We start from the raw sequence: 26,500 nt of genomic DNA on the forward strand, positions 1-26,500 counted from the left end.
CATTATTAAGATAAAACAACATTCTCAAGCTCCATTTTTTTAAAGATTTATTTATTTATGCATACAAGAACTGGGGTACAGGACAGATGTGTGTGGGGTGAGAGGATTCACCAGAGACAGAGTGGGGAACAGAACAGGCAGATTGACTGAAATACACTGCTGAGGGGAGCAGTAGGCGAACCAGGAGAGGTCTGTTGTGCCATGTGGGTAGCTCCCTGGCCGGGGATCGAACTTGTGCTGCAGTGGCTGCGGATTGCTTCATAGGTTGCATCTTAACCCCTTGCACCACCAGGAAGGCCCAAGCTCCATGTTTTTAATGGAATATTTTTTATTTCTTTGGTGATGTTTTTTATTTGTAAGGATTTTTTCAAAAACTTTTTTTCCAGAATTTTTATATATATTTTAAAAATTTTTAATACTAATTTTTAAATTTTTTACATCATTGTTCATTTTTAAACAATATTTGCTTCCCTCCACCCCCCCCAGGTATAGTCTCCATAGTTTCCTCCACCAATGCACCCATGCACCATCACCTTAGTCCCCTGTGCTCCTCCCTCCCGCTCTCCCTCCTTCTCATCCCTATCCCTCCTCCTCCCTGAAGTGTGTCTCTGATTTATAGTTGTCCGTTTTTGCTATGTTGTGTTTTATACTGTTATTTTTTTTTACACTGATGTCTTATTTGGTTCCCCTGTATTCCTGCTATAAGTGAAACCATCCTATATTTTCCTTTTTCCTTCTGGCTTATTTCACTGAGCATAATTCCTTCTAGTTCCAGCCACATTGCTGCGAATGGCCTGAGTTTATCTTTTTTGATTGCTGAATAATATTCCATTGCATATATGTGCCACATCTTGAGCCAGTCATCTATTTTTGGGTTAAAAACTATTTAACACTTTTATTGTTAAGCATATAACTCAGCTGGAGAATCTCTATCAAATAATCTAATCATGTATTTATTGGCATATGAGAGTGTGTGTGTGTGTGTGTGTGTGTGTGTGTGTGTGTGTGTGTGATGTGGCTCTTTTGCACTTTGCATTTATTATTTGTTGTCTGCTTCCCTCATGAGAGTGAAGCTTTATAAGGACATGGTTTTTTCACTGTTGTCTTTGAGTCTAAAACTGATGGTTAATATTTGTTGAATGTGTGAATGAACTTAATTACAGCTCAGATTATCTGACATCTGACTGGACCTTACTGGTTTCCTTGTATGTGTGATTATTTTGACTGTGTTGCTCACTGCTCCTGAAAATTGATTTTTGTGAATTCCTAAGACCTGAGGTGAAAGCATTTTCTTTCAGGGAAGGTTTACTTCTGGTTCTGCTAATACCTTAGGGAGCTACCAATGTGATGCCACTTGATAGGCACTGCTTATGTATTCTTGGGTCACCCCAGTGATGGAAATTTGGACTGGAATTCATGAAAGGGACCATCCCAAAGTTACAGTCTCTCAAGGGTAGTTTTCTTCTCCATCTCCCAATTCAGCTTAGTGCCAAGACAACTCTTTCTGTATTCCCCTCAGCAATGGGATGAGGTGGGAGGTTTACTTTCTGGAAGTGCCTTTTTAGAGTTTTGAATTCCTGTAAGCAGGATCCCCATCACACCTCACCATCATTGATGGGTCTAGACTTTGACCTTTAGATCCTGCTAGGGCTCTGAAATCTCCTCAAACCCAGCGCTGTTCTGCTGTATGTAGTCTGGGCCAGCAAACCTCCTCTGACAAATTCCTCTGGCTTTTTGCTGTCTTTTGCTTTAGGGCTCTTAGATTTCTTGTTATCCTTTTAGCAATGTCACACCATTTTATTTTTTATTTTTTTTAAAAAAAGATTTAATTTATTTATTTTAATTTATAAAGCACTGGGTACAGTCAGAAGCGCGGGAGGGTGAGAAAATTCACCAGAGCCAGAGCAGGGAGCAGAGCAGGCAGAAGTGTTAGGGGGAAAAGGCTGTTCTAAAGCTAATTCCATACAGGCTTTGTGGACTCCACCCCCACCCCAGGCCAAAGCCAAAGACACTGGGAACTCCAAATCCCATCACCACCAAAGGAAAGGTGGCTGGGACCTGAGGGTGGGGTTAAGCAGCCAGGTTGGTATAAAGCCAGACATGTGGGCTTTGGGGGATCCCCCATTTTGGCTCTCCGCCAGCTCCAGCGTCCGGCCAGCTCTGAGAGTGACTTTGGGTTTCCAGGTCGTTGGATTGGGTAGGATGCATTAAAGACTTTATTTCCCTATTTTCTCCCTGAGTTGTACATTTTCCTTATTTCCTTTTCCCTTGTAAATAAACCTTTTATTAACCTTTTGTGTGTGCCTGTAGTGGAGTATTCATAAGTCCCTTTTAGGCACGCGGGTGAGGACCCACAGCCAGGAACCCGTTCAATATCGGGGCTGCTCTATAACAGAAGGACCGAAGTACACTGCTGAGGGGAGCAGAGGGCCACAGGAGAGGTCTGCGCGCCGTGTGGGACCCTCCTCCGGTGGCCGGGGGGCAACCAGAGATCGAACTGGCGCTGCAGAGGCTGCGGGCAGCTTTGCAACCCAGCGCTCAACCGCTGTGCCACCGGGGAGGCCCCTGTCATACCATTTTAAAAGCTTAAAAAAATATACTGTGTTGCATTAAAATTCTAATGTATGGATATATCCTAATATAGTCAATCATACCCTGTTGTTAGTCACACAGTGAAATTGTGGAGGGAGAGGATAATATGTATATATCTAAGTCTTTTGAGATACATTGCCAAAATGTCCTACAGGAAAAAAATGTTATAATGCAACTTCCCCTATATAGAGTTTATTTCCAATACTATTTTAAATGCACTGTTTATGGTTTCAACTGGAAACACAGATCAAATGACTTAAACAGGGAAATTTTAAAGTATGAACTTGAAATCAGAATGTTAGGGGAACTTCAAAACAAGCTGAAGTCAGCTAATTTGTGCCAGGTCTTCCTTCAATGAACAGCACAGGGAGAAGATGGTGACTAAGCCCCAGGCTGTAACCAGTAGGGTTCATTTTGAAGATGTGAGGAAGTTTCAAGAAAACAATGACCACTAACTATGTGGCGTCATCATTCCTGCATCAGAAGCTAAAAACATGAGTCATGTTCTTTTAAAATACAATTGAAGTAAGTATTCTTGTTTGATGCAAAGGATATGAACTAGGAATCACAAGTTACTAAAATACATAAATTGATGCTTAACTTCAACTAATGATAATAGTGAGAACATGATTTTTTACCTAGCAGATGATCAGCAGTTTAAGTTTAATGAGACCCATTGGCAAAAGGGATACAGAAACAGCTATCCTCATATATTGTATGAATACACATCATTACAAGCAATTTGGCAGTTCCTAGCAATGTCTTAGCTATAAACTTGCATTTCACTGTCAAGAATTTACCTACAAAATGGTCTTACAAAATGCAGTGAAATATTTATATAGAATACAGCAGCATTCTTCATAATTGTATTTAACTAGAGGACTAGTTACATAATGGTGCATCCATACACTGGCATACTGTACAGCCATTAAAAATAATAAGTAATGGAAGCATCTCCAAGATATATTATTAAATGAAAAAACTCAAGGAGTGGGACAATATTTATACCACAATTGCATTTATATAAATGAAAACAGATGTACAGATGTGTAATAGTAAATTTATACTCTTTTTCTTGAGAGATACTTAAGCAATCAGTAGCAGTGGTTTCCATTTGGGGGGAAAGGGGTGCATTGAGGGGGCAAAGAGACTTTTCTTTGTAGAGATTGTTAATTGTTTCTAGTGTATAAATAACAATTCTTTTAATCATGCTCATTTGTAAAGAAATCAAAAATTTTCCAACTTTTTTTCTCTTATTCTTTTTTCTTATTCACTCCCTAGCTTGAGGACATTTCAATATAAATCACAAACAAAAATGACCCACAAAGTTGGCTCATTAAAGATATTTTTTGAAGCTGAAGTCCCAGATAGCACCTGTAAGGCAAAGCAATTTGATTGTCAACAGGCAGATATGTCAGAAGAGTAGCAAATGAAAATGAATTTTGAAAGATGGTGTCAGAGACCAGGAGCCACATGTAGTCCTTAGTTCATTTGGAGCTGATGTAAATTAAATTACAGAGAACTGGTAAATTTGGGGATAATATTATTGGTATCAGATGGCTTCTTTTTGAGAAAGTCCTATGTTAATCTATTTCTCAGACCATAAAGAAGCCTGAGCAGCGAGTCAGTGAAACTTCCGTATGACACAGGGGACTATTTTTCTTAGAGAAAATACACTTGATAAAAAAAACCTACCAATAGTGCCTGAAAATACTGCACTTGATGACCTTTTGAGTGCATTCACCTTATGATCATTCTGATAGGGCTACTACAGGAGTGAAACATCTGTTTTTGTGTCCCAACTATTTATGGTTCTGGGAATTCAAAATATTGCCATACCAACAGCCTGATAAGCAGCGTTGGATTTTTTTCACTTAGTCCTATTTTCTGACATTGATGGTATTGGCACAACACAACTGAATTAAATATTCACACTAATGTCATCCTGCCATTTTTATGACGTCAAGTAATTGCAAGATTTCTGAGTGTCTAATCAACATGTATTTTGAAGCATTATTAACTGGAACATTTTTATGGGCACTTTGTCTAGATCCTCTGATTCTTAGATTATAAATGAAGAATTGAGAAACATAAACATTTAGAAAGTATATATGCTTCCAAATAAGTATGTCCATACACATACATACATATATTGTTTTGGAAATATAGACATGTTTCCACTACAACTAAGGACAACAGAGCCAGCCAGATAGTTTGCAACAAATTTAGCAATATACAGAGAAACACATTTATATGACTATACAATGCTTATGTAAGAAAATCAGCCCCCTGGGCCTCCCCTGGTGGTGCAATCGGTTGAGCACCACCCTGTGAAACTGTCCACAGCCTCTGCAGTGCTGGTTTCGATCCTGGCCCACCGGCCAGGGCCCCACATGGTGCAGCAGACCTCTCCTGTCGTGCCCACTGCTCCCCTTAGCAGTGTATTTAATCATTCTGCCTGTTCTGTTCCCCACTCTGTCTCTGGTGAATCCTCTCACCCTCCTGTGGATATGGCCTGTACCCTGGTTCTTGTATAAATAAATAAATCAATCTTAAAAAAAAATCAGCCCCCTCTTAGCTACATGAAATAACAAGGAATGGTAAGTAGAGAAGGACAAAAAGAGAAGCTACTAGACTGATGCTCAGAGTTTTCCCATGAGCACTTCATTACTAAACCTTATGTGATTACTGAGCATAGATGATTAAGTAGCTAACTTTGGGAGTATTTTTATTTTTACTTTTCAATTCTCTTTCTTTTTTTCTCCTCCTGCGCAATGTATATATGTATATGTGAAAGAGAGAGAGAGAGAGAGAAACCAGGAGCACAAAGCATATATACACACAGTTTAAAGTAAATAGAAAGTAGAAACCCATGTAACCATTATCAAAATCAAGAAATAGAATGTTGCCGCCCCCCAAAAAAAACCCTGCTTAAAAGATGTTACTGTTCTTCCTGGTATGATACAAGAAGGTACCCATGTTTCCTTGGGATTTATTATGTCAAGTGAGCCATTAACAAGGCACAGGTGCATCAAACAATGTGTATAATTCATCATAAAATTTGTACTAATGTTAGTATCACTGTATCCACAGAAATTGCCTCTGGAATCAAAATTGTGCATTAATATGTGAAAGACAGCTGCAGGGTAAAATATAATAGCTGAGCTTCCAACAGGCAAATAATGCAAAAGATATGGATGTTTTATTTTTTAACAAAGGCAGTATTGCATTTTTAAATGTGGTTTTAAAATAAGAGGGATTGGGGGCAAGAGTGTTCATTTTAGGAAGGATTCTTCCTGCGATTATGCAATAGGACTCCTCCCTGCCAGCTCCTGCAATATGGATTGAAATACTAGCGGACTGACCAATCTTCTCCTGCCTCCTCATCCTCCTTCCTTTCATTGCCTTCCTTTACATATCCCACTCTCCATGCTTACTAGTTCTAGACATTCCCTCCTTCCCATACCCCTGGGCTAAAATCCAGAGACCCAGGGACAAAGGAGCCTCCCAAGTCATCCAAAAAGTTCAGTGATGGGCAGAGACAGTTTCTTGGCAAAGCTCTCCTCAGAGTAACCTCCCTTGCTCCCCTGGAGGAAGTCCTGCCTTCTGTAAAACCCCACTGAAATCTCACTGTCTTTACCACTGTCTTTTAGTTCACAGTTTTGTGTTTATTTATCCCTCCCAGTTTTACTGAGGTATAATTAACAAATAAAAATGATATATACTTAACATATGCAACATGATGATTTGATAAATTCAGTATCAAATGATCACCACAATCAAGTTAACATATGTATGTGGTCAGAACACATAAGACATTCTCAGCAATCTTCAAGTGTATAATGTATTATTAATTGTAGTGACTGCTGTACTTTACATCTCCCAGCACGTATTCATCTTATAGCTGAAAATTTTTTTTACCCCTTGACCAACATCTCCCAGTTCCCCCACCTCCCAAGCCTTGGCAAGCACCATTCTACTGTTTCTATGAGGACAACCTTTTTTAGATTACGCATGTGAGTGATACAAAACCAAATTTATCTTTTTCTTTATGGCTCACTCCACTTAGCATAATGCTCTCAGGTTCATCCAAGTGGTTAAAAAATGGCAGGATTCGGGCCTCCCCTGGTGGCGCAGCGGTTGAGCGCTGGGCCGCGAAGCTGCCCGTAGCCTCTGCAGTGCCGGTTCGATCCCTGGCCACCGGCGAGGGTCCCACATGGTGCGCAGACCTCTCCTGCTGCCCGCTGCTCCCCTCAGCAGTGTATTTCGTCACTCTGCCTGTTCTGTTCCCCGCTCTGGCTCTGGTGAATTCTCTCATCCTCCCGCACTTCTAACTGTACCCAGTGCTTATATAAATAAATAAATCTTTTTTAAAAAAAAATCCTCTAAAAAAAAAAGGGCAGGATTCCCTTCTTTATGACCAAATAATATTCCATGGTATGTGATACTTAACAATAGTCTGTCATTGACCCATATCGATAATGATGGCTGTAAATAGGCTATGCGACATAGCCCAGGTAGGTTTGTATAATTCCACTCTATGACATTTGCACAATAACCAAATCACCTAGAGAGAGGCATTTCTCAGAATCCCTGTCATTAGTGATGCATTACTATATATAGCACATGTTCTTTATCCATGAATCTATCAAAGCATTAGGTTGTTTTCATATCTTGGCTATTGTGAACAATGTTGCGATGAACATGGGGGTGTATATATCTCTTCCATATACTTATCTTGTTTCCTTAAGATATATACCCAGAAGTGGGATTGCTGGTTCACATAGTAGTTCTATCTTTAATTTTTGAGGAACCTCCATTTTATATTCCCAACAGCAATGCACAGGTTTGCTTTCTACATTCTTGCCTGTTATTTGTCCTTTTCATAACAACAATCTTAATAGGTGTGAAGTTATAATTTCTTTGGTTTTGATTTGCATTTCTCTGATGACTAGTAATGTTGAGCACCTTTTTGTGTACCTGTTGGCCATTTGTATGTCTTCTTTGAAAAATGTCTATTCAGATTTGTTGCCCATTTAAAATTTTTTTTTTTTTTTTGCTGTTGAGTTGTGTAAGTTCTCTCTATATTAATCCCCTACCAGATAAATATTTGCAAATATTTTCTTCCATTCCATAGTTTGTCTTATCATTTAGCTAATTATTTCCTTTGCTGTTCAGAATTTTTTTAGTTTGATATAGTCCCACTCATTTTGTTGTTGTTGCTGCTTTTGGTGTCATGTCCAAAAAAATCATTATCAAGACCATGAGATTATGTCATCTGCAAACCAGAACAATTTTACTCATTCCTTTCCTGTTTGGGAGGGAAGGAGGGAGTTGTCATGCCATCTTTATGAAATGTAAAAATCTTAGATGGCAAGTCTACAGTTTTTCAAGTACATATACATGAGTTATGATAACAATGAGCTCTTTCAGATAACTAATCAGTGGGATGCCAATAGGATGATATAACGCTTATTCACATCAATTAGCCTATGGTGAAATTGGTTTCATTATACATCATTTCCTTAAAGTCACACTTTCCAAGAAACTATCAATAGTGTTATGTAATGACTTACCATCTAAGATTTTTACATTTCATAAAGATGGTATGACAACTCCCTCCCTTCTTTCTTTCCTTCTTTCTGCTTTTCTTGCCTCCTTTCTTTTCACCTCATTGCTGATTTGACCAGGGTGTCCTGTTTCTGATCTCAGAGAAAAGCTTTCAGCTTTTTACAATAGAGTGTGATGTTAGCTGTGCATCACCCAGTTGGAGGTACTCTCTCCCTACCCTCCGAATCTCCAGTCTGCCTTTTAGCTCTGAATATTTATGTTTTCTGTAAGAATGTTTTATGTATGTTCCTTCTCACTCCTGCTGGTCAGGGACCTTTACTCTTTTAACTATTATATTCCCCGTCATACCTACCTAGCACAGTTCTTACAGAGCACTTTCACAGAACTGTGTTTAATTCATTTGTTGAACCTAATATATTTTAAAATATGATCAGTTACACAGCATTTTACTATTCATCTCAGGGATACCATCATAAAATTCACATAGAAAGTGAATGCACAGTAAATGTTTGGAAAATATATCTTTTTCACTATTAAAATAGAGAATATATGAGATCTTTGTTGTAGGGTCATTAAAAAAGATTATAAATGACAGATAAATAAAATCAAGTAAGTTTAAGACCTGTATTAATCTTTTATTGTTGTCCTTGTCCATGCTATATAGTCAATTAAGCTTTCACCAGGACAATACAATGTACTTCCTGCTCCTGTTCCCAAGTATGCTGCCAGGTACTTATATATTTATTAAATTTTCATAATTTCACTCATGTTTTTCTATTTATATCCCTACCTTATTAATGACTTTAAAAACTCACTTATGCCCATCATACTCAGATTAGCATTTTAAAATATTTAATCAGAGATAAGTTACCAAAAATCCTCACATTAAAAAATAGAAACTCACATTATAAAAACAAATTTAGAAAATCATTTATCTTTTTATTTTGGTAATACAGGAGCTTCGTGTTTCGTTCTACAGTTCAAAGATTCCCATCGGGCTGTTTTATTCCTGTAAGTAGATTGTAGACCATTAACTCGTGTTGAATTTGGTGTTTAATATATACAGCAATTCATTCTGGTATATTATGATTAACATTTTGCTCATTAGAGTAGATACACAATGAATATTTAATATAATGACTGAAGTAATTGATTTAAGATATACTTAAAGGAGGTCTGAATATATACTAAGGATTTTAATGTAAGTAGCCCATTTGTGGTACATTGTAAAAGAAAATTTAAGGCTACATCAGGTCTTGACTCATATCACCTGCTCAGCGAGGTCATGCTTACTAACTTGTTCAGAATTTCCTGTTCCCCTCTTCCTTGCTTTATTTTGTCTCCATAATGCTTATCTCTACCAGTTACACTATACTTAAAATTTCACCTATTCTGTTTTTATTTCTCTACCACGAGAATGTAAGCTTCATGAAGGCCAGGATTTTTGTTTGTTTTTGTCCTAACTATATAGCATCTAAGAAAATAGCTGGCACAAAGTACTTAATGACTTAATTAATTCATCACAGATATTCAATAGAGCATTGTATTAACAAACAAAAAGGAAGACAATCTCTAATTTCATTCCTTTCACAATGGTAAAAATACTTTCCTGTTTCTACACTTTTTCAAGTACATATACATGAGTTATGATAACAATGAGCTCTTTCAGATAACTAATCAGTGGGATGCCAATAGGATGATATAACGCTTATTTACATCAATTAGCCTATGGTGAAATTGGTTTCATTATACATCATTTCCTTAAAGTCACACTTTCCAAGAAACTATCAATAGTGTTATGTAATGACTTACCATCTAAGATTTTTACATTTGATAAAGATGGTATGACAACTCAGTAGAGAAATTAAGAGATAGTTTGTGCTTACAATAGAAATAACTTGGAATAATTTAGATTCCTCATGCCACACTATAATGAATTTCATACTTATTAAATAATTAAGTACTGAAAATGTAGCAAAGACAGGAGAAATTATACTGCATATATCTAATGTTAAGTCAGATTTTCTGAGATAGTAGCAATGGAAGGACTTGTAATGGAAAAGAAGTATTAGATTTAATTATGTGACACTTTTAAATTTTTGTATGCCAGAAAACTATAAACAAAGTTAGTAGGCAAATGAAATTAGGAAAAAATATTCAACAGTCATTACCTATAGGAGAATTTTAGATAAGGCCACTGATTCTAACAATTTTTAGGAAAAATATTAAAAATTAAAACAGATAAAGGTCTTGAATGGACAGTTCATAAAGAAAAATTTACATATCCAACAAAGATAAAAAATTTAATTTTTAATTACATAATTTAAGGATAGCATTGTTATGAAGCCTCATATGATATTATAAGTCGCTTACATCCATCCCTGGATTTGGGTCAAAATACTTCATGATATTTTCACTGGAAATAAATGGCAGTGGAGAAAAGTTTTTGTTAGTTGTACAGAGTGGGATGAGCAATAAATACAATCCTAGTTTTGCAATTATCTGCCTTTGCTACTAATGTTATTTTTACATAGTGAAGTAACAACTGCCTTTAACCTCTTCAGGAAAATAAGAAACAATTTAATAATAAAATATTTTACTTCATTTAAAAAAAAAGTAAAAAGTTTTAAGTGTGAGAAACTAAAAGGCCTGGAGCTCCTGAGTCCAGAACTTTGGCACAGCCTTCCAAGAAATACAAGCCCCTGTCTGCTGTCAGGGTATGGGACGGTAACTACCTGGCTGCAGGGTGTTAGGTGGGCCTGTACCTGAAGAGACATTCAAGCAATCCTCTTGCTTTCAGTCCCACCCTTACCTCATGCCAGATACCTAGTGCCTAAGATTTCTGAGCTTTCATTGGGTTCTGGGGAGCCAGTCAGTCTGATTCTCCTTAGCAAGTCCAGGCACTTGGACTTTATCTTTTTCGACCCTGGTACCATTCCTCTAAGCCACTCCTCATCTTCCAAAACCATGTCATTTCTGTTGGCTGCAGTGTCTTCCCTTGGTTGTGTATTTTTGTGTGTGTGCCATTGTGGAGGAGGGATGGAGGAGCTCATTATGACTTTTTTATTTGATGGGGAGAAACAGATCACTGCATATATTTACTTGGCCTGGGCAGCAAGCAGTTCAGCCACTAGTTTCACTCCCCATACAGTACATGATATTGAATTTCCTTTGAAATGTATGCTTTAAATGAGTGTTGTGCATTAACAGTGATTTGTTTACTCTTAGTAAAGAGAGATTCAATTAAAAAGAATTTGCTTTTAGTTGAGGTTAGGCTGTCAGCAGGATAAGCAAGTATGTGAACTAGCACAAGGTATTTGATTCTGACAATTTTCACCTTTGTTCTCATTGCTTTTATGGAGAAGATTTTTGGAGCTCCTTATTCTGCCATTTTCATTGATGTCACTTCATCCATTCCATTTTATAAATAAAAAATAATTCACTGATTTGGAACATCCTGTCCTTCAATGGAGTAAAAAGAATACTTTCATGGAAAATGTTCCAAGAAATAGCCCAGGGTTGTGATTCAGTCTGTCCTAAACATGCATTCCCAGGCCAGACTTGTGGGTTTGGTTTGGATCCACAAACTCGTAGGTTGCTAAGAACAAACTTTTGAGCCCAGCAGTGGGAGATGGTAGCTTGCAGTGTGAGTATAGTAAAAAAAGTCACACTTACTAGAAGACCATTACCTCAAAGCTTTCTGAGATAAATGCATTAACTTTTTGACCATCGTAATATGCCATTCAGTCTTTGTCCGAAAGTTCAATTGATTGATTTTATTCTTCAGTTAAATTGTTCTGGAAATTAACATCTTAGTCATAAAAATGTTAAGGAGTCTTAGAACTGGAAGAAACTTTATAAATCAACCTATTAACGTGGACTTTAATAATGATGATGACCATCTTTTATTGAGTGTTTTTTGCTGCCAGGCACAGTACTTAGACTGATAAAACCGGTTTCATTTAATCCTCACAGCAATGTGGTAGGGGTAATGCATTGTTAGTGTCCCCAGACCCAATTTCAGTGGTTGGGGAGAGGTGGGGAGGGGTCCTCACACCAACAAGCAATTCTTGGACACCAGCAGGTGGTTAGAAAATTCAGCTCCATTCATATACTCTTGCCCCAGACAGTATCATGTTCTACAGGGGAAGATGATCAGCCTCCCGTGGTCATCCTCTACCTTAGACATCAGTCACGAGCCCTAGGCAAATCCAACACTTGGGTTTCTGCCCAACAGGCTACAAACAGGAGGTTCCCATGACTCCCTCCTCAGACTTTGGGTGTCCAGTTGAAAGCCCAGATTATTAAATGTGCTTCTCACCAACTGGCTGTAAGTCAGAGGTTCCCAGGACACTCACCTCAGGTTTGATTAATTTGCTAGAATGTTACAGAGAAATCAGGAAATCCATTTACTTACTAGATCACCAGTGTATTACAAAGGACACCGAAGGTTACGAACCCATAGCCAGGTGGAAGAGATGTATAGAGAATAGGTACAGGGGAAATGTGCAGAACTTCAGTGCCTTCTCCAGGCACACCATTCTCCCCAAGTCATGTTCTCCAGCCCAGAAACTCTCCAAAGCCCCCTTCTTTTGGACCTTGATGGAGGTTTTGTTAGTGGGCAGAGTGAAGTGGACCCCAGGACCCACAAACTTGCATGCTCTAAAGGGATTCTGCCATCTCTGCATAAAGACAAAACATCCTCTTGGTGAGTAAGAACTTTAATAGTTTCCCAGCGAGACACCCAAACTTACCCATCCCCACGTGGGTAAATGCCGAACCAAACAAGAGTTGGCCCGAAGCAGGGCTGCTGAGGCCTAAAAGCTTGCACAAGACCAAGGTACCTCTGGCAAGGAGCCCTCGTAAAGGGGCAGAAGGAGTCAGGCAAGTCTGGGATGAAAGGAGCAAAATTAAAGTACAAGTCAAGATAAAGGCTGCCTTTGTCAGCTTCCCCACATGTATCTCACCCACGGATTTCTTCCAAGTATCTCTGCATGTCTTGACTCTACGTGTCTCCTCCAGTACATGTCCAAAGCCAAGAAGCAAGCAGTACTTTTTTTTTTTTTCACATGTCTCTCTGCTCCACTGTGTCTCCTTTCTTGTGTCTGTCTCAAGCTTTCTCTCCCAGCTCAGCTCCACCCCTCATTAAGTAGGGCAGGGAACATGGAACCGCTCTTTTTTATGGAGATGCCTCTACTACAGTTTTATTACTTAGGTGGGACTGATTAACTCATTGGCCTTTAGCAATTGAACTAGTCTTCAGCCCCCTTTCCCTTCCCCAGAGGTGAGGGAGGTAGGACTGGAAGTTCCACCCTCCAGCAAGTTGGTTTCCCTGGCAACCAGACTCCATCTTCACTCACAACATTTAGGAAATTCTAAGGGTTTGGCTAGCTCTGAAATGGAAATTGTGCGTGAAGAACCAAGTATGTATGAGACATGTATTTTGGTCATCTGAATGATGCTCTTGTCGCTCTGTGTGTGTATCTCACAGGTCGTATTTATCATCTCTATTTGATTGATAGGTCAGGAAATGGACATTAGTTGTCCGCGGTTACCATATGTTAGCAGGCAGATCCAGGACTTAGACACAGTCTGTGGTGACCTCAACACCTGGCTCGAAGCTGTCCTGCCTGCTTGAGTGAACATGATCAAGTAACTTGATCAGTGGAGCTTTGCTGGATCCTCACTGGTCACAGGAAGACTTTTCCTGTGATATAGGCACTTTTCCATTACTTTCACCAGCTCCCTGAAATGCTATATTTTTTTATAAAGTTTTCATTTTCATTTTGATGTGGGTTTGGATTGTACTTGCAATGTGTTGCCAAAAGGTCATTTAATTATGAGGAAGAGAAATGAACTTTCTAGTCAGGTTAGAGAGACTCTAACCTGTCTGCAGTGAGGGATGCCACTGTTAAGTAGGCAGAGTTCTGAAGAGCCTATCATTTTATTATAAGTGGCCAGCTCATTGGAGAATTCTTTTGAGTTATAACAAGTGTTGGTCACATTTACCACTTTGTTACACAAGGACAATGGCACTGAATGCTCAAAAGATTAATGCTATGATTAGACTCAACACACAAAATCTTTTCTAAATTTGGGAATATTAAAAATTTTTAATATTACCACAGATGGTATTTACTAGAGTAGAGATTATCTACAGATTGTTGATCTATATTGCCAAATCTTTTTAAAAAGTATATTAATTTATATCTCCACCAAGAAAGTGCCCATTTTTCCAAGCCTGCATATATCTTGTTTATCATTTGAAAATGTGTTTTTGTTAATTTGATGGTAAAGGGATGATATCCAGTTATTTCAATTTAATCTGTTTGATCTGAAGTTACACATTCTAATTATTTGTTACCCAATTACTTGTGGTCCTTCCTGTCTACTGTATGGTCGTAGTCTTCCAGTTGTTTATTGCATGGAGTTTTTGTTGATTTGTTCAAACTTTGTAGTGAAGAGATATTAACACTTGCATTTCTGAAGTTTTTAGGGATTGTGCCTTTTAGTTTTTGTTTTTATATTTATGGAAGTTAAACACGTAAAATATTCCTGGTGTTAAATGATGTAGTTTGTGAGCACCTTCAGGAATATAAGTTCCATGAAAGAAGAGGCTGTGTGGATGTGTGTGTCGTCATCTTATTCATAATGCCCCGTGCCAAGAACAGTGCTCAGAAATGTGTTACGTGAATGAATGAAATCTATATGGCTTTTCCCTTTTTATTTCTCCCCAACTTAAATTCCCTCCAGAGATGGGATGTTCACCTTGATTTTATTTGGCCTTTTGATTTCTTTTTCTAAAAAAAACTTGTACCTCTTTAATTCTTTTTTTTAAATGATTATGTGTGTGATTCTTTTAAATTATATAATTCATTTATACAGAGAAATCATTTGGATTGATCTATTTACACGGTTTTTTTTTGTTTGTTTTCATTTTCACTGGCTAAATATATTTCACAAAATAGTCAACATTTACTTGGCTGGATCAACATTGTAAATCTGCTGTGACAAGAATTTTAAGACTAGGATCTCATTTTAACAGAAACATTTTACAATAAAAGATTAATCAGTCTTTTTTCCATCAAATGAATAAATCGACCAAATAATGCAATACAGTCAAATTTCCAACACATATCATTGTTTCTCTTCAAACCCATTATTTGCAGGTTTTATAAACCAAGGCAAATAAAATTCACTTCCCCTCAAACCTTCTACAACTTACTGCATGCCCTCAATTTTAGCTTTTTCTCTATTCTTCCACATTCTGGCACACTGCACATTCCTTATTTTTCATTCATTTCACCAACCGATTATTTAATTTTTTTATTTATTGTAAAGTAGTTTTTAGTATTTGCTTTTATTTTTTTACTTTAATGCCTTTTCAAATTGGCATGTCTTTAAAGTATTTTTCTTCCTTGATTAAAAATTGTGTAGTATGCGTGTGTGTATATATATATATATACATATATATATATATATACACATATATATGTAAATTTTTTTAGTTATATTAACTTTACCAAGTGAAACCAAGCCATACTGTTTTTGAGCCAATTTTGAAAACTGCAATGTTGAAAGTAGCACCTCCTTGTGTTCTGGACTACTGAAAGGAAACCACCATCATGATTTGTTGAAAGTTTTAGTGGTGTCTGAAGAAAAGAGGGAGAGCAATTGATGACCGATAGTAAGTAAAATAAGAAGGAAAGGGAGAGTAGTTTTGTCTTAAAATTAAAATGTAGCTCTTTAATTCTTCTGAAATGTGGTAAGGTCATGGCGTCACTTCAGCCCTGTTGACTTAAGGCAGCTTGCCTCATTGTCGGGATACATGAAACCTACTGCTCCCAGAAATCTGATCTGTAGATCTGGTGCAATATAGTATGACCTATAGACATTCGCAGTATCACTTTAAACCCTTTTGAGGAGGAGGAGGTTATAAAAGATGGATACATACCAGTGTACACCTCCTCCTTTCTTTCCATCACCTATGAAAACTAGCTCTTTGGATTTGTTAATTAGTTATGCATAAAGTCTCAAGGTGAAGTCTGTTAAAAATGAGCACGTGACCATGTGAAGACAATGCAGATTACTGCATGATTTTTGTAGTTTTATTTATTTTAAAGATTTATTTATTTATGCATACAAGAGCTGGGGTACAGGCCAGCGATGCGGGGGGATGAGAGGATTCACCAGAGACAGAGCGGGGAACAGAACAGGCAGACTGACTGAAATACACTGCTGAGGGGAGCAGCGGGCGAGACAGGAGAGGTCTACTGCTCCAAGTGGATTTCTCCCTGGCAGCCGGGAATCAAACTTGGGCTAGAGAGGCTGCAGATTGCTTCACAGCGCAGTGCTTAACCCCTTGCGCCACCAGGGAGGCCCCGATTTTTGTAGTTTTAAAAAGTGCATTAATTTTGAATTTGAAGATCCTCTAGGATCTTATGTGCCTGAAGACCCGTCCATGTGGAGGAGCCATTCTCACTAGCTCAAAAATACAGTCTTCTTGTTTGTATCAAGGATTCAGTTGGTGGATTACATTTTGTCCCCAAAGTGTAGGTGGCTCTCAGAAGAAGCAGTTGGTAAGGGATTTGTCTGTTTAGAAAATGGTTTTTAATCTTCACATTACCAATGTAAGGTTGTGTACTTATTGGCTATTTAAGTATTGTTGAAAATAGTAATCATTGGCTATGGATCAGTGTAATTGTTTGGTTCATAGGAAAGATTGTGTGGAGAGCACTTATGTGAGCATTTTGGGACAAAAGGTGGGAGACATTTTTCCCCATAAGTCAAAAAGGGCCTTTTGGCACCCACAGGGAGGAAAATTGTATTGGAAACGTCAATTAGTTACGATTCCCTTTTAGCATCTTGATAATAATCCAGGCCCACAAATTTCCCAAGACCACAGTTACAGTTCTCTCATAGCTGAATTGTCTTAAAGAGAAGACAAACTGCTACAAATCCTAATTATTCTTGTCCAAGAGACTTAAACAATTAACTTGTCATTTGTGATGTCTCTCCCTTTAATTGCTTTTATAAATGACATAATAAATCTCTTGACCTACCAAAAAATTAATGACTTTTGTTCTCACCTGAATGTGTTTCAAAATGTAGGCATTAAGAATATCAGGTGTTCTGCACAACTTCTTTGAACATAGAGGGCTCCTGGTGATTATATTTAATACTCCCACTAAGGTAAAGAGGAGTGAAGAAGATTTTGTTTTTCTAAATCTTTTTTCCCCCATTTTCTAGCTGATATGTGGACAATAGATTCAGTGCTTTCCCTGTCTGTTGCTGGTAGTATACACTAATTCAATCCCTTGAAAAGCCATGTGGATTGAATTATAAAAACTGTTTATATCTCTTAGCCTACTAATTCCGTTTTGAGAAAACCCTCTAAAAAAATTGCATGTAGAAGTATTCATCTATACAAAGTGTCATCAAGGGATTACTTAAAATAGTATATGATAACAACAGCAGCAATTTAATATCTACTCAGAGGGAAGTAATTAAAGAATATTACACATCCACCCAAAGGAATGTTTTATAGCAGTTAAAAAATTATTGTTAAAATTATAAAACAATGCCAAATATTTGTCAACTAACATGCAATGAAAAAATGCAGGGTACAAATTGATATGTGTATTATGGTTAAAATAATGTAAGAAAAACTGTATATGTTAAAAATAAGAAATGCACCAAAATGTCTTTAGTGGCTATGCCAAAGTGCTGTGGCCAAAGGTGCTTATTTACTGTCTTTCTTTTCCATTGATTTTTTAATTTTTTAAAACATAATTTTTTAAAGTAAGAGGTAGAATTGGAGGAAAAGAACCCTTAAAGTGGTCAACATGAAAAAATGTTGTTACATAAATAAAAGTTGTGCCACTTACTACTGCTTAATTAGGGCTCAGCCATTCATATAATTTGTGGTTTTTACTCATTTTTCTGGGCAGATTCTTTATAATTATTATTTCTCATGGTCACATATAAAGTGGAAAATGAGAGAGGCATATCTTACTGATACTAGGAACAAAATCTTACCATGTCAGACAAAAATGGGTTTGTTTTATTGGATATCAGAAATATTCCAAGAGGTTTCTGTATTTTTTAAAACCAACAAGCCTGTACAGAATAAGGAAAGGGATAAATAGGAAAAAGACTACAGATAAATTGAGTGACATGATTTGTCTGCTTTAGTCGTATTAGTAGTAGGAGTTTGAAAATGGAATAGCAGATCTATGGCAAATTGCGTTAAAACTATCGTTATGAAAGAATGCTGAATCATTCCAACTGTTTTTGCATTGAAGGAATTAGTTCAATTGAAAGCTAAGTTGAAATTTAGTTTAAACTTCTGTAAGGAGCAGAAAACTAATTAGTAATGTGATCCAATTGAATAATGCTAAACATAAATTGATTTCTGCTGGAAGGGAACCTGAAAGTTAAGATGATGAAAGTAGGTCCCAGCCTCAACCTCCTTAAAGAGAAGTTTACTTCTAGTTAATATTTTGGGGGAAATACAACACATCAAATATAGAGATGTACTAGGGTTTTTAAGATATCCTGGCAACTTAATTTTCTTAAAAAAATGTGCATTTTCCCAAAGGTATTAACACCAGTCATACAGCTCTGTCTGCCTGAGAGTGTGAAGAATTTCCTGCGCTGCTTTCTTATGGCAACATCTTGACTGGGAACAGGATGAGGAGAATATATTAGTGAGGATTTTTTTCAGTTGCAAGAGACAGAAATCCATCCCAAATGAGCTAAAACAAACCAAAAAATGAAAGCATAAAGGTGGTGGTGAGGAGTTTATTGGTGGACGTGGTCTCTAGCAGGTTGGCCACTGATTTACATCTCTCCTCCTTCAGACATGCTCTCTTCTGGAGCTGGGCAAGAGGCCACAGCAGCCCCCTTGCATACCTGGCAGCTCAGACAGAAGTTCCAGAGCCCATGTCCTTCCTGCCTCAGGTTTCTAAGGACGGTGGCTTCCTTTCTGCTGTTGGAGTAGCTAGAAAACAAGCATAAGGCAGTGAACACCTGCAGCAGCAATTCTGAACTACCTATGGATCCCCGGCACAGGCAGTCCTGTAAAAATGATACCTTTCAGATGGCCATTTTTGTGACCTCTCAGCATAGTCCCCCGCCCTCCTCACACCCAAACAGCTCCTACCCAGAAACCAGAATGCCAGTTTCTCTCTACATGGAAATAAATAGCACTAGGCCAGCCTCACAGGTAAAGTCAATTGTGACTATCTTGTGGTTCCTGACAGATTTGCTTCCACTCCATCTGCCAGCATGTGTCTCCCTTCTTTCTCCTCTGAACCTGAAGGCCAGTAGTTACTGAATTAGAGGTGTCCCGAGTTAGAGATGCCCTACCACATGCCCCCTGGGAGTCCCCAGAAAGGCAGCTCTAGCTTCTCTCTGAACCCACCTCCACACAGAATTCCACCCTCCTGGGGCGTGTTTTTTGTGGGGTGAGGTATAGGTATAGGGCACTATATTCTCACCGAATTTGGGCAAGATTATTTTAACCCCTGGCAATTTCAATCTATACTGTTTATTACTTGTGTTTTACATTTTTATAGAAAGGTATTTGTGGTGGGATTTTATTTCTGACCCTTTCTCTCTCCAAGTGATTCATTAGAAGTTGCTTGCTTTCAGGATCTGTGGGAGTAGACTGTGTTTTCTCTGGGCTCCCTTTAGTCCTGTGTTAAAGAAAAACAGCTTAAAACTAGGAACCTCCCAGCACTGAGAGACAAGGCCAGGAGCGGCCTCTGGCTCCCACAGCTGAGGCGCTGAATCATTGATTTCAACCTTATTTCCTCATATGTTAAACGGACATAATAGCATTTCCCACATGAGCAAGTCCTGAATGCAAACGAGAGTGGGCATAAGAAGGGACAAGGTGAGCTAGAGATGGTGCAGGGAAGGGGCCGCTGTCCTGGCAGGCCCAGGGTCTGGGACGCTGGCGATGAGCAGCAGTGGAGACGCTGCTGAGCCTGCTTCAAACCCGGCTGGAGAGGCACAGCTGCTGCAAATGAGAAGCTTCAGAAAACTGAGACCTTGTGGAGACTGCAAACACAAGGATGATGCGTGAATTTTTACATCTGCAGTTAAAGTGTAAAACCTTCCTTAGCGAGTACACGTATAAAAAACAACACACTGGTAACTGTCACCAGAAAATTGAATTTCAGGTCCGTAACCATTTTTTTTTAAAGATTTATTTATTTATACAAGCACTGGGTACAGTCAGAAGCGTGGAAGGGTGAGAGAATTCACCAGAGCCAGAGCGGGGAGCAGAGCAGGCAGAAGGACCAAAGCACACTGCTGAGGGGAGCAGCGGGCGGCAGGAGAGGTCTGCGCGCCATGTGGGACCCTCCTCTGGTGGCCGGGGAGCAGCTGGGGATTGAACCGGCGTTGCAGAGGCTGTGGGCATCTTCGCAACCCAGCGCTCAACTGCTGAGCCACCGGGGAGGCCCTCCGTAACCATTTTTTAACAGGAGCCTGTGTGCTCTTTATTTTATGATGCGGTGAATGTGTCCCACAGAGTTAAAAGGAGTAACATCTTCCTCCCTAGGCATGCCCTGAAGCCCCGGTACATTTTGACCTTCCCTACCCTTTTACTATTACACTTCCTACACAAACCCTTCCTCCTGCTTCTTCCCTGCAAACTCCTCCTTGTTCTCTAGGCCCCAGCTCACCTGTATTTCGTTAAGGGGCTTCTCAGGCCTCTCAGACCAGGTGAGTTCACTGTCGCATGTGCGCTTCCATGCATCCATGGTAAGGCACGCACTCCCTGCTCGAATGTAAGGTCCTTGAGAGTCGGAAACAAGTCTATGTTGTCAGTTATGACTGAGTCCTGCCAGTGACAGAGACCCCAAGTAACAATATTATAATCAAGATAGCAATGTTTGCCTCCTGCAGAAAGGGCCTGCAGCAGGCAGTGTAGAGCTGGCCTGGTATTCCAGCATCGGGTTTCTGTGTGCTGCTCAGCTAAGCTCGGCTTCCATTCCCGTGATCCCAGAAGCCAAGGGTCTAGCACCAACTAGCTGGCAGGAGGCTCTGTGGAGTTTGCACATACCTCTTCCACCTCTACCCTTTAGGCCGAAAATAATACCTGCAGGGGAGGTGGGAAATTTAGTCCTTATTCTGAATCGACATGTGGACCGATAAAAATTGTTCTAATTCTCAGAAACGGGAGATCGTCACAGGCCACAGGATTCTTTGTTCACATCACACCTCCTGGCACATTGTATGCTGATTGAGTAAGGAAATGAACCCTCACTTATATATTCCTTTGCCAGGGCTGCCTTCACAAAGGAATACAACCTGAGTGACTTAAACACAGAAGTTTATTTTCTGATGTTCTGAAGGTCAGAAGTCCAAGACCAAGGTGCCGGCAGTGCTAGCCGTGAGGGAAATGCTTCTGTCCCAGCTTCGGGTGGTTTTGGCCAGCTCTGGCATTCCCGCATCTGCAGACGCTGCCTTCATGTTCACATGGCTTCTTCCTGGGTGTGCATGACTAAGATTCCCCCTTTCAAAAGGACACCATTCATCATGGATTAGGGCCCACCCTAATGACCTTGTGTTAACTAATTACATCAGCAAAGGCCCTACATTTCTAAATAAGCTCATATCCTGAGGCACTGAGAATTCAAAATTCACAGGGTTTATGAACTTGGGGGCTGGAGGGATGGCGCCATTCAATAATTAACAATTCAGGATAATTTCATTTACCGCCACTGCAGTCTTTCTGAGGTACCTGGTATTTCTCTGCTCTGGCCTGCCCCAAAGTGACATGCTTTCTAACTCCTGGGCAGTGATGTCCTCTCCACCCTGGGGGAGGGCTGTGTGCAGGGAGGGATGGCAGTCTTACCAAAGGCCTCCGATGGGACTGAACACTATTGTCCATTAGGGGTTGGAACCAGGTAAGTCTTCTTGAGGGTGTGATAGGGACGCGGGGGCATGCCAGAAAAGTCAGCAGGCCCTGCTCACGGAGTCCTTTGCATAAGTTGAAGCTCCTGCCCTTGTTTACAGCCCACTGAGACCACACTTTGCCAGTGCAGACTCACTGCTGTCATGTAGTACAGGTATTTGATAATGAGAGAGAAAAAACATGAAATACTAGAAAAAAGAGGTTACCATCTTGTCTCTGCTGTCTGCTGTGATTGGGGTTTTTCTCTTTTATTTGCCTGGAGTTGGGACTCATTTGTCTTCTGGATTCCTTGTTCCCAGTTTCCTTTCTTCTTTCTTTTCCTCTGGATAGGCATATGCATTTTTAAACTGTTTCATATCTTGCCAGATTGTACTCTGGAAAGGCTCGTCAAATTTGTATTTCCCCCAGAATCCTATGGGAGTGCCCAGTGCTGATGGTTAACGTTTGGGGCGTCTTTTTCTTACTCTCTCCCTCCCTCCTTCCTTAATTTTTCCAGACTCAAATAATAATGTTGTTGTTTTAGGACCTCCCTGGTGGTGCAGGGGTTAATGCCTCAGGGCTGTCAAGCTATCACCAGCCACTGTGGCCTGAGTTCGATCCCTGACCAGGTAGCTAACCCACATGGTGCAGCAGACCTCTCCTGTCAAGCCTGCTGCTCCCCTCAGCAGTATATTTCAGTAGATCTGCCTGTTCTGCTCCCCACTTTCTCTGGTGAATCCTCTCATCCCCTGCACCTCTGGCCTATACCCCAGTTCTTTATGCATAAAAAGATAAATCTTAAAAAATAGTTGTTTAATTAGAACTTATTTGGTTATTTGTAGGGTTAAAAATTGCCCCCCCAAACCCCACATACCATTTCTTCACTGAACAACTTTATTTCCACTTTGTAAATTACTTTTTACTAATGGGGTATTGATCTTTTAAAAATTGTGTTCACCTATTTATGTTAACTTCATAGATTATATTCATGTTGGTGAATTGCTGTGAATAAGCAATTGCTGTGATAAAATAGACTGTATTACATGTACATGAAAGAGTAAATGTGCTCTATAAGCCGACTACTCAGAGCAGCAAGGCACTATTACCTGTCAGACGCAACAGGTTCCAAATGAGGCTGCCAGTCTGGGGTGGGGGCCCCGCAGGGGCAAGGGAAAATTCTATGGGTCACTTACTCTCCCCCTTCAGTCTCTTACAGCCATCCACGAAGCAGGTAAGCAGGTAAAGCAGCTATTTTTCCCTTTCATATGACTTGTCCCAGGGCATCTTAATAAGCTCTTCCAAGCCCAAATCCAGGATTTTTCTATTTAAGACTGATTTGTGTTTATTTGTGGAAGGCATAGAAAGCAGTAAAATATATCAAATAGTAGTAATTTTCAATTTTGCTTTTTTCCTGTAGCATGAAGGCCCAGGACCGGGTCACTATGACTTGAAAATACCTTCAACAAGTTCTATTACTTCTTGTTTTCAATCCCGTGTACCTCGATTCATGCCCTCCTCTTCAGTATGTATTCTAAGACAGACTATGGCTGGAGGTTTTGTAACTGTGTTGGGGGTAAGGGGGTGGGGTGGGAGGTTATAGTTGTGTACAGTTCTAGTGTTTATCCACCACGGCTCGTCCAGGCTGCAGAGCGTGTAGGGCTCAGAGTTGGCAAGCCCTCAACCAGCTTCAGACTCCGAGTGACTCCAAGCCTGAAGCCCGTGGCTGAATTATGGCCCCAGTTGAGAATAGCCAGCACTGTAACTAACCACCAGCGTCATGACCCGGATGCTTTGTGGGGAAAAGGCTCTAATGAATTGAGGCAGGCCGTGGGCAGCGGCTCCTCCGCCCATCCAGAGCCGCTGTCCTGTGTGTGTGGCTTCTAGTAACAAAAAGAGCAGAAACTATTACTGAGCCAAAGGGGACCATTAAGGCATGAGTGATCACCCTGCCCCCAAGGATTTGGGACAGACAGGAAAGAGGCTCAAGTCCACAGAGAGGTACAAGGAAGGTGGATTCTTAGAATGTGCAGGAGCAAGCCTTCAGCAGAGGAAACCAGCAAAGACCACAACAGCACAAACATGGAGCTTATAGGCAGTGGCTTTTTCTATCTTTCTGTTGTTCTTTTTTCAATGCTAAAAGACAGAGCTGTAATTCCCATGGCCTTGTTGTTCCCAGCCTGAAAGTCCCTCACACTGGCATGTTAGCTTCCTTGAGATGGGAGACAGAAATGCAAATTCTGTCTGTAAGAAAATAGGCCCACCCAGGGGTTCAAGGGATGATGGGAGAAGTTGGGCAGTATGCAGGAGAAGTCAGGGACTCTGCTGTCTGGGCCTGTAAATCTCCTCCCCCATCCCATTGTTCTGCCCCAGGCCCTCTCCTTCAGGGCCCCCTAGAACTGATGCAGTGTGGGGTAGCGTGGTCTTGATCTGGAGGCATAAAGACCCTGCTCATAAAATTACAAACAGACACTTAACAGGAGGCTGGGAGATCCCTTCAGCAGATCCTCACACTCCAGTGGGACCATCATGATCCAGACACAGATTTTTGCAGAGCTCACAGGGTGGAATCCCTTGGAAGTCAGAGGCGTGCTAACTAAGCTCCAGAAAACTGAAAGAGAAGCCAGACTTTGTAGTACTAATTTACGAGTGTCCACCAGGGGCCTCGTGTCTGGGGCCCCTGCTCTGTAGGTGTCCTCTTCATGGAAGCCAAGGGCAGCCAGAAGGTTGCTCAGTGACGATGATATCAGGGCTGGGGGACAGAGCCAGATGTTCGCAAAGTCTGAGAACCACAACCAGCAGCCTCCTGAGGGGTGCCTTGCAGGACACAGGCCCACTGGGCCTCCTGCTCTGCAGGCCAGCCTCCAGGCCACCCCTCACACGCTGCTTCCTCAATCACAGCACTAATAGAGGCTTCAGCTTCCTTTGACGTCTGGCCAGAACTTGATTAGATTTCCAGGCTGCTGCTCGCTTTTGGCAGGGCAAACATCCTGTCATTTACAGCGGCTTCGGCAGGCGGCTGATCTCATCCACGCTGGGCTAACCACTCAGTCCCACTCTAGGATAATCCTATTTCCGCTCTCACTGTCTCCTGAAGAGATAACAGACTGCAAGGAAGGGTGGAAATGACAAGTAGGTGATAATAGTGAATAGTAACAGCAGTGGCAGCTAACATGGAGCACGTGCTGCCAGCCTGGCATGGTCTGTCTATCTGGGGGGCCTCCAGTGAGCCGCAGAACCTCCTGTGAGGCAGGTACACTCAGCCCGGTTCATGGGTGAGGCGCAGAAATCACACTGCCAGGGTCACACCAAGTCATTGTGGCGGGACTAGGACTTGACCCCAGGCCTGACATTGAAACCCTTTCCTTCACCATCACTCTGGTGTGTCCTCAACAGATCTAAGATAAAACGCTTTTGGGTGGGTTTCCAGAATCTGTGCATGTGCACGGGCACCGGAAACACTAATAGAAGAAATCGAAGTTGTAGTCTATGAGAATGACATCCATTGCATTTCATTGATACAGAAAAGTTTTGTTTAAATAATTGGCAAAATAATTTTTGCAAGAACTTCACCAAAATGAAAGCAGACCTTTGAAGATGAGAACTCCTAGGTCCCCCGGGAATACTTCTGACCCCTGACCCGGGGGTCCATGGGCCTCAGGAGAGCAACACCTTGTATCACACGGGGTCACCAATAGAACACTCGTGTTGGGTTTTTGAGGTTCAGAGTTCTTCCTCACTGGCCCCTCACACTAGATGGTTGTCATTGGAGGGGAGGGCGATTGCATTCCCAGGGACAGGAGTTGCCTCAGTGTGTGTCCTTTGGGAGAAAGTGTGCCATGAGGTATAGGTCTAAGCCATTACTTGCCCCCTTCTCTCAGCACCCCTGCAGCCTTGGGGCAAGCTGCTGGCAGGAGCAGGTCTCAGTCCAGGCCCTGTGGCCCTGGTCCCTCTGGGGGATTTGCCAGCTGCACCCGAGCCAACAGCCAGGCTCGAGATGCTCTGGCGTTTTGGTGTCACCATCTCTTCAGTCCCCGTTTTCTGTTATTTTCAGAAAACCCCAGGCCCAGGAGCATACACAGCTTCAAGACAATTCCCCAAGCAGCCCCGGACCATAGCTAAAATGGGCCGAGAACACAGCCTCTTCTTCAACAACACAATTGACTTTTTAAAATAAAGCCTCCCTAACCCTAAGCTGCTTTGAGTTTTAGCATGTTCTCATGTTTGGGAAACTCTGTTTTGCCCTCGTTGCTGCCCTGGCTTGAGTCTTTGGGAAGGCTTCACCACAGAACATAATCGATGGCCCAGGTGGCGGTCCTGCCCTCCTCTTGGAGTGACCCCATCACTGAGCAGGTACTCCCAGCCCTGTTTGATGGGTGAAGTGTGGAAGCACATGGCCCAGGATCACACCTGCCATTGCCGGTGGGTCCT

At 40.7% G+C, this 26,500-nt stretch overlaps 1 protein-coding gene across 2 annotated transcripts in view; it reads left to right on the forward strand.

Moving 5' to 3' along the window:
* STPG4 (sperm-tail PG-rich repeat containing 4) overlaps positions 1-26,258 on the forward strand; it is a 32,392-nt gene extending 6,134 nt beyond the window's left edge. The window contains exons 4-7 of one of the 2 annotated variants that reach the window (XM_037528101.2): positions 8,828-8,892; positions 9,120-9,174; positions 23,490-23,594; positions 26,124-26,258. In XM_037528101.2, coding sequence (XP_037383998.1) covers positions 8,828-8,892; positions 9,120-9,174; positions 23,490-23,594; positions 26,124-26,246 — 348 coding nt within the window. In that variant the 3' untranslated portion in view covers positions 26,247-26,258. The remainder of the gene's footprint in view (positions 1-8,827; positions 8,893-9,119; positions 9,175-23,489; positions 23,595-26,123) is intronic. The other variant, XM_054687724.1, reaches the window with a different exon arrangement.
* Positions 26,259-26,500: the final 242 nt, after the last annotated feature.

Source organism: Talpa occidentalis, unplaced genomic scaffold (assembly GCF_014898055.3).
Source record: "Talpa occidentalis isolate TD23 unplaced genomic scaffold, MPIMG_talOcc4v2.1 talOcc4.5, whole genome shotgun sequence".
NCBI lineage: Eukaryota > Metazoa > Chordata > Mammalia > Eulipotyphla > Talpidae > Talpa > Talpa occidentalis.